The 9,528-nt window shown below is 29.5% G+C and overlaps 2 protein-coding genes across 2 annotated transcripts; both read left to right on the forward strand.

Moving 5' to 3' along the window:
* Positions 1-3,841: 3,841 nt before the first annotated feature.
* Positions 3,842-6,087, forward strand: LOC145070914 (heat shock cognate 70 kDa protein 1-like). The gene is made up of 2 exons (XM_079017869.1): positions 3,842-4,200; positions 4,298-6,087. Exons 1-2 carry the CDS (start codon positions 3,963-3,965, stop codon positions 4,561-4,563), a joined length of 504 nt encoding a protein of 167 aa, XP_078873995.1. The 5' UTR covers positions 3,842-3,962; the 3' UTR covers positions 4,564-6,087.
* LOC145061476 (heat shock cognate 70 kDa protein-like) lies at positions 4,654-5,940 on the forward strand. The gene has a single exon (XM_079008960.1). The coding sequence runs from the start codon at positions 4,654-4,656 to the stop codon at positions 5,938-5,940; it is 1,287 nt and encodes a 428-aa protein (XP_078865086.1).
* Positions 6,088-9,528: the final 3,441 nt, after the last annotated feature.

Genomic DNA, 9,528 nt, shown 5'->3' on the forward strand with positions numbered 1-9,528 from the left:
TAATGCGTTTTGCTTTTTAAAAGCTTATTATTATGTGACACGAACCTAACTCTTTATTGTGTTTCTGATTAATGTACATGCTGGAAAATAGGACATACACAAGAACAAGAGATCAACCTCAAAATAAACGGCAAGTCTTCAACTCAAATATTGTATTAAGTAACTTTTTTCTGCTAACCAACACTCTCCGGCGAACTCCACGAATTTTTTCTTATGAATTTAAAATAAAATACCGACTTAAGAAATTAGTCGGTCTTGTAGAAGTTCATTTGCAACATAAAAAAAAAAATTTGTAAAAAATACGTACTTTTAATATGTGCAATTTTTTTTTTGTGATTTTTTTTCTCAAATGCATTTTTATACGACCGATTTAATGTATTAAGTAACTTTAAAAAAATGAAAAAATTCGTTGAAAAATATGAGTTCGCAAAAAGATCCTGACCATATATATATATATATATATATATATATATATATATATATATATATATATATATATATATATATATATATATATAACCATAATTAACCAAGAAATCAAGAGAATAATTTGTTTAGTAATGTCAATACGTTTAACCTTACAAAAATATCATCATTTTCATGCATTCTTACAAATTCTTATTTATTTTTGTTCTCACACATCGTTTTTTACACATTTTTATTCTGACAGAATACGACTCAATAAATATACTGACAAAATGAGAATAACAAAAAAAAATGCATAATAACCTTATAGAGGATTTAATTATGTAAGATTCAAAGTGTTTATACTATCAAACGACATATTTTATTTATCATTTTCACAGAATAGCATTGTCTACACGTCCGCACAATAGATGTCAATCAATATTTGAACCTAGCTATATATATATATATATATATATATATATATATATATATATATATATATATATATATATATATATATATATATATATATATATATATGGGAAAAGTGAATATACATTTAATGGTATATAAAGTTAGGTACCCAAACCCACCTTAATATGTTTTTTTTTTATATATTCATTATAATGTTCTTAAATTTCAACTCATAACTTGATTTACTTGAAAGATTTTTGAAATTTCACTATTATCTTCTTTTTACATCATATCTTATTGTTGAACTACTACTCGGCTATATATATTATAGTTGAAAATGAAAATTATGTAGGAGGAAGATAAGTGTGAAATTTATGAAAATCATGGAAGTAAAAAAAAAAAATTTGTAAAAAATACGTACTTTTAATATGTGCAATTTTTTTTTGTGATTTTTTTCTCGAATGCATTTTTATACGACCGATTTAATGTATTAAGTAACTTTAAAAAAATGAAAAAATTCGTTGAAAAATATGAGTTCGCAAAAAGATCCTGACCATATATATATATATATATATATATATATATATATATATATATATATATATATATATATATATATATATATATATATATAACCATAATTAACCAAGAAATCAAGAGAATAATTTGTTTAGTAATGTCAATACGTTTAACCTTACAAAAATATCATCATTTTCATGCATTCTTATAAATTCTTATTTATTTTTGTTCTCACACATCGTTTTTTACACATTTTTATTCTGACAAAATACGACTCAATAAATATACTGACAAAATGAGAATAACAAAAAAAAATGCATAATAACCTTATAGAGGATTTAATTATGTAAGATTCAAAGTGTTTATACTATCAAACGACATATTTTATTTATCATTTTCACAGAATAGCATTGTCTACACGTCCGCACAATAGATGTCATTCAACATTTGAACCTAGCTATGTATATATATATATATATATATATATATATATATATATATATATGGGAAAAGTGAATATACATTTAATGGTATATAAACTTAGGTACCCAAACCCACCATAATATGTTTTTTTTATATATTCATTATAATGTTCTTAAACTTCAACTCATAACTTGATTTACTTGAAAGATTTTTGAAATTTCACTATTATCTTCTTTTTACATTATATCTTATTGTTGAACTACTACTCAGCTATATATATTATAGTTGAAAATGAAAATTATGTAGGAGGAAGATAAGTGTGAAATTTATGAAAATCATGGAAGTAAATCAAGTTAGAAGTTGAATTATAAGAACATTAGACAATTACATTGCATATATATACCCTTAAGGATATATTCATTTTTTCATATATATATATATATATATATATATATATATATATATATATATATATATATATATATATATATATATATATATATATATATATATATATATATAAGTAGGTCCAGTTGAGATTCTGAAAAAAATAAAGATCATTAGATTAAGCCTCAGTCGCATATTTCTTATTACCGCTCTTGCGCTTCGGCATACAGGCGCGACAGAAAAATTATAATCATAAATTGTTATTCAACGTCGTCCGTTACTTTTTCCCCTGTAAACCTTCCTCACCACCACCACCTCCATTGCCACCAACCAACATAATCATATATAATTACTCAATCTATGTAAAGATACATATATGTATAATCATTTATAATTAGGCGTGTATGTATAAACATATATAATAATATATGTTTATATCTCTCTCTTATATAATCATTTGTGATTAAGCGTACTCTTTTCCTGTCGGTACGCTACAATATTAGTACGACAAATAAGAAATATGTATAAACATGTATAATAATTATCAAGATCTCTAGTTTTTTAGAATCTCAAGTGAACTGTCCTCTCTCTCTCTCTCTATCTATCTATATATATATATATATATATATATATATATATATATATATATATATATATATATATATATATATATATATATCTGTGTGTGTGTGTGTTCCGTTGAGATTTAGAAAATATAAAGATATTGAGATTGAACCTCAGTCATATATTACTCATTTGCTGTACTAGCGCAGCGACATATCACCACGATGAGAGAGTTATAACCATAAATGATTATTTTGCGCTACTTTTTCCTTTTCTCTCATCACCTTCCCCATCATCACGTCCATCGCCGCCACCACCACTAACACCACCTCTACCAGTAAATCACCTCACAACTGCAACCGCCGACACCTATACCACCACTACCTCTGTCACCACCACTTCCTCTACCAACAACTACCATAATCATATATGAATATTTAATCTGTTACTAAATAGACATGTATATATGATCATTTATGTTCTGACATATGTGTATAAACATGTGTCGTCATATATGATCATACCTCTCTATCATATATTCATTTATTACTAGGGATACCCTGCTATTACCGACACGCTGGAGCGTTAGAGCGGCTAATATGTAATATGTTTTTGATGTTGAATATCATGATCTCTATTTCTTTAGAATATCAAGTGAACTATTCTCTCTCTCTCTCTCTCTCTATATATATATATATATATATATATATATATATATATATATATATATATATATATATAAATGTACAATATTTAGGTAAAGCAACATGAAATTCGTAAACTAATTGCTTAATAATACAAATTAAAGTAGAAGGTTTGATAAAAAAATATGTGATTATCTATTAGTCATGTGTCGTGACTAATTGAAGCAAATATGTCTTTATTGAACTTGAACAACACTTCGTTATCTTATTAATTTTGTTTTCCACTAGAAAAAAGTCAAATTAGGACTATAATGTGTGGGCATTTATCATAATCAAGTTTGTTTGAGGCCTTTCATAAATTTTAAAATTAAGAAAAAAATAGTGTTTAATTAAACAATGCATAGAAATTGTTAATTTAAATAACATTTATTTGAGAAAGTAACTTAAATAACTTCTAAAAAAAATAAATAAATAAAAGAACCATCCATATATTTTTTGAAATTATTGTTTGTTTACTATTATTATTGAAAGGTAGTTATTTTGCACACATACATATAGTTTTGAAGAGTTAGATGAGCATAATTATCAAAATGAATAACCATTATGTTTCAAATGCAGGTTTTACCAGTCATGAATAGAAAAGTTGTTGCGGCTATTGGTATTGATCTTGGAACAACATATTCTTGTGTGGGTGTTTGGCAAAATGACCAAGTTGAGATCATATCTAATGATCAAGGAAATAGGACAATGCCATCTTGTGTTGCTTTCACGAATTGCGGACGCCTAATAGGTGAAGGTGCTAAGAACCAGACTGCTATGAACCCTACCAACACCATTTATGGTTTGCCTTTTAATTCATTTCATCCTTTGTTTTAAGCTCTTAGAATTCATAAAATTGCTATTCTTCAATGATTAATATAAACTTGGTGGATTTTCAGATGCAAAAAGATTGATTGGAAGGAGATTCAATGATGCGAAACTTCAGGAGGACATTAAGTTATGGCCTTTCAAAGTCATAAAAGGAACTAGCAACATTCCGAAGATTGTAGTTTCATACAATGGTGAAGAGAAGGAGTTTTCTGCAGAGGAGATTTCATCCATGGTTCTTATTAAATTGAAAGAAGCTGCAGAGAAATTCCTTGGTAAAATTGTACGTGATGCAGTCATCACGGTACCAGCTTATTTTGATGATTCCCAACGCTAAGCAACAAAGGATGCTGGTCATGTTGCTGGACTTAATGTTCTACAGATAATTAATGAGCCAACCTCGGCAGCAATCGCATATGGATTAGACATGAGAAATAATATAACTCGTCAAATAAATGTGCTTATCTTTGATTTGGGTGGTGGTACCTTCGATGTCTCTCTTGTCACCATTGATAAGAATAGTACGATAACAGTTAAGGCTGTTGCCGGTGACACTCACTTAGGTGGTCAGGACTTTGATAGCACGATGGTTGACTATTTTGTGGAACAATTCAAGAGAAAGCATACGATAGACATCAGTGTGAATAAAAAAGCACTATCTCGGTTGGGGGTAGCTTGTGAAAAAGCAAAAAGAGTTCTCTCTTCAATTATTGATACTACTATTGATATCGACAGCTTGCATGATGGTGTTGATTTTTCTATGAGAATATCTCGTGCAAAGTTTGAAAAGCTTAATGAAGACTTCTTTAGTAAGTGTATAGAGATGGTGGAAAAATGTTTGGGTGATGCACAAATGAATAAAAAAGATATAGATGAGGTAGTATTAGTTGGTGGGTCAACCAGGATACCCAAGGTACAACAAATGTTGAAAGACTTCTTCCAAGGAAAAGAGCTTTCTAAGAAAATCCATGCTGATGAGGCAGTTGCATATGGTGCAACAGTTCTTGCTGGAAAATTAACAGGATGTACCGGTAAAAGAGTTAAGAACTTAGTGTTGATAGATGTTGTGCCTCTGTCACTTGGTACAGATTTACATGATGGCTCTATGTCTGTTATAATTAAAAGAAATTCCCCAATACCAATCAAGAATGAAAAAACTTATGTGACTATTAAGGATGACCAAAAGATTATCGGTTGCAATATCTATCAGGGTGAGAGAAGTAGGGCGGTAGATAATAATTGGTTGGGAAAATTCGATGTTGCAGTTCCACCTGCGCCAAAGGGCAAGTCAAAGATAAGAGTGGCCTTTTCCATTGATGCTAATGGTATTTTAAATTGCTCGGGAGTAGAGTTAACAACTGGCCTAAAAAGAGGGCTTATAGTTACCAATTACAAGGAAAGGCTTACAACGCAAGATATCGAAAAAATGCTTGATGATGCTCATAAGTACAAATTACAAGACGAGGAGTACAAGAAGAAGACTTTTGTACGTAATGCATTGGAGGGCTACATTGACGATGTGAAAAGAAAAATCAAGAAAATAGGAAAAAATACTAAGATGATTCATAAGAAAGACATGGAAATAATGGAAATCGCCATAGAAAAAGCAAGTAAAATTCTTAATGAAAGCCAACTTGATGATTCTGATGAGTATGAAAAGGCACTTAATCAGTTGGAAAAGGTATGTCTTCCAATCATCGCCAAACTTGTTTAAACAACATTTGGTTAATCGTGATGAAGAATTAGTTGGAGTGTCAACTACTATAAATTATGTGCTATAGTTTGTATTTTTCAATAACTGTTTACATTTAAGTGTTGGATTGATATTACGTGCGAGTGAAGAATCAAATGATTTTGATAATATTTCTACTATGTATTGTCAATAAATATATTTCTCCTTTTTGAAGTGTGTCTGACATAAGAACCGTCGATGATATTTTGCAAAAAATCAATGATTGAATTATCCCTAGGACAAGTAGTCCCCATTGGAACTTTTAGTTGTAGCAAAAGAGATACCAAAAAGTTGTCTTCAAATATGGTAAAAGAACGTTATTTACTAAACATTATGGCAACAATTTAGTTCATCTTAATAGCAATGGAAAATTCTATCATTTGTTTGTGTTAATCCCTCACAACATTTTCATTTTTTTGATTTGTGAACGTTTTATGGATGGTTTGTTTCTATATCTGCTAAAAGAATGGGCATAATATTTTTGCTTTTACTTCATATCCTTTGATACATGTTTCAAATTCAGTACCAAATATATAAAGAACATAAAAACTGATAGCTTTGAACATTACAACCAAAATAAAATGCAATAATTCAAACTACAATGCACGTATAAAAGATAAATAAACTTCTCAAATAAAAATTATAAATTTGTAAGAAAAAGTAAAATGGTAATGTCCTAATAAAAACTAAAATTATCAAAAATGTTTCGTAAAGCTATAATTTACAAAGGTGAAGTACATTTTTGCAAATTAGATAAAATTTTGGTTGTGATGCTTGGGTAAATGACCACATCAGTCAATGGTCAATTGGCTAGCGAGAGCTCTATTTCATCTATAAAAAATAGCCATTTGTAGGAATCCTCATCCTCCTAAATCACAAAAATACAATATTATTAAATCGCCCCTCTTTAGATGCATAACATAAAATCCTAAGAAAATAGGAAATGCATCATTTCTTTTTGAAAAACCATAAGTGTAACCTAATCTCTTTGACACTGATGGTAGAATAATAGCAAGCACAACGAATAATGTGTAAAATTATTCTTAGAACAAATGTTGATACAAACTAAACTATAATAAGTAATAACACTAAGTATAACACCATAATGGAAAAAATGACAGTACGATGCTATAATTAGTAGTCAAATTCAAACAAGTTTGGATTCTCAAGGTATAGTGACACCATAGCTTAGATTTTGAAAGTGTAATGACTTGATAAGTTAATGTGATAGATTTTTAAATTATGAGGAATTGATATGTTAGATTTTCAAATAAAAATTACAATGATTTAAAGGTCATAAACTTAATTCTTACTCTTAACATGGTCTTGTGACAGAGGTATACCAAGGTATGAAACAAGGAAGTATAGAAGCTTTGCATACGTATTGGGAGCACTTCAAAAAGCTACTTGTTAAGTTCATACAACATGAATAAACAATTATTAGCTTTACAATTGTTTCTGTAAAGGTTTGACTCCCATGAGAGGAGCCTGGTAAATGATTCAAGTGGTGGATCCTTAGGGGATGTGACACAAACATAAATTTGGGACTTGATAGAAAAGCTTGACATTCAGTCAAAACATATTGGAACAAAGAAGAGTGGCTTGCTGATCCCCCATGAGGAGTCAAAGAAGTTAGCCCACATCATTTGGAAACCCAAATTTTTGAACTAAAAAAAGCAGTTCTGCTGCTGACGAAAGAAAAAGGAGTTACATAAAAATAGTGTGGAATCTGCTTGAAGACAGACCATCCTACTGACACATGCCCATTATTACAAGAGGACATAGCTATAGTAAAATCTATCGGAAGCTATCTTCAAAATTTTTCAAAAAATTTTCATCAATGGCAACAATATCAGAATCGACCCAGATTCTAAGAGCAGTAAAATTTTCAGCTACCGGGTTTTTGGTAGATTTTTTAGAATTAACAGCAGTTTCCGAATCAAAATTTTCAATAGAACTCAAATCAACAATCTAGCAGCTTTAGCATAGCATTAAAAGACATAGTAAAAAGACTGGCCACCTACGCTCATGTGTTCCAAAATGAAACTTGAGCTAGTACAAAAAAATTCAAAATAACAGGTGTCTAAACTTGACACTTTTGTGGGTCGATTGGAGTCTCAAGGGGAAATACTTGCTTAGACTGAACACAATCTAAAACTTCATGTGAGTGTAATTTCCTTGATAAGTGCGAAAAGTTATGTAGGCCCAAGTAAATCTAAACCAGAAGAGGAGGCTGAAAAAAGAAAGTGAAGAAGTTTTAGGTTAAAAAGGAGCTGAAAGAGATGAAGAGAAAATAACTCCCAAACAAAGCAAGCCAATTTTGAAAGAGTATAATCTAGTTGTACTATTCCGAAAGTGCAAAGATCCGAGATTTTTCTCGATTCCTTTTAAATTGGGACACATTACTTTTCCAAAATCAATGCTTGATTTACGTGTCTCATTCAACTTCATCCCATTATCTGCATTTGAAAAATTAAAATTAAGATCTTTATAAAAGATTGGGACTATCATTCAGTCAGCTGATCACTTAACACTATGGCCAAAAGGTGTATTGGAGGATGTTGTTGTCCAAGTGAATGAATTAATTTTTTTCCTGCTAATTTTACATCTTGGACATTGGAAATTTGGACACGTCGGACAAAAACTCAATCATTTTGGGAAGACCTTCTGAAAAATGCTAAAACCAAAATTGATATTTTTGCTGATACTATCTCTATGGAATTCGATTGTGATGTTGTGAACTTTAAAATAAATGTTGCTAATTTACCTTCTGATAATCTTTCTATCAATCATTTTAAGAAGACATTTTTTGATCTTTTCAATCATCTCTGAGCATTAAAGACAATGCATCATTCTAAGCTTAGGGAGGGGGTTAGTGTTAAAATTTCTCATTTTTGTGAAAATTTTAAAATTTTTCAGTTTTTCAATAAAAAATTTTCTACTTTCCTTTTTGGATTTTATTTTCATATAAAAATTTGAAAAATACATAATTTTTTTTATGCATTTAAAAAAAACCTAAAAGATTTTATTTTTAGTTATTTTAGTTTTTATTTTGTGCTAGAAGTTCAAAAAATTTAAAAAAAAAAGATTTTTTTTTCAGAAAGAGTTACATGAGTTGATGACATTCTTACATTGGATAGCTCTGTAAATATTGAAAATGAAAGTCCGAAGCTACCGGAATCAATAGTAGCAAGTTTAGTAATAGTTCTTATAACCATGGGTTGCAAAGCACAATGGTCTGAGAGACTGACTGTAAAAAATAAGAAGAATGGCATCCCTAAACACTACATAGGCGGTAACAATAGTTTCAGAATCAGTTGCTTTTGAATGTTTAAAAAGAACTTTAATCGACAAGTTTGGACCCACATAATATGACCATATTTGTTGATACACATTACCCTCATGGTAACAGAGAACCTTAAGTCATATCTACACACCCATCAAAGAAAAGAAGAAGCGAGCAAAATCGTTATATCTGAGCTTGGTGCGGGTATAAACTGTCAAATCTGGTACAGGAGTAATTTTCTATTTCAAAAAAAAGTGCAAAAGTTGATTAAAGAACTCAAAGCT

Source organism: Lactuca serriola, chromosome 1, assembly GCF_051521515.1.
Source record: "Lactuca serriola cultivar US96UC23 chromosome 1, Lser_US96UC23_V15, whole genome shotgun sequence".
Taxonomy (NCBI): Eukaryota; Viridiplantae; Streptophyta; class Magnoliopsida; order Asterales; family Asteraceae; genus Lactuca; species Lactuca serriola.

What these genes read in the sequence shown, in the direction of transcription:
- LOC145070914 (XM_079017869.1), top strand. Translation starts at nt 3,963, where the DNA reads ATGTTTCAAATGCAGGTTTTACCAGTCATGAATAGAAAAGTTGTTGCG. An exon ending in CCCTACCAACACCATTTATG is followed by an intron (nt 4,201 to 4,297) that starts GTTTGCCTTTTA and finishes GTGGATTTTCAG; the next exon opens with ATGCAAAAAGATTGATTGGA.
- LOC145061476 (XM_079008960.1), top strand. Translation starts at nt 4,654, where the DNA reads ATGAGAAATAATATAACTCGTCAAATAAATGTGCTTATCTTTGATTTG.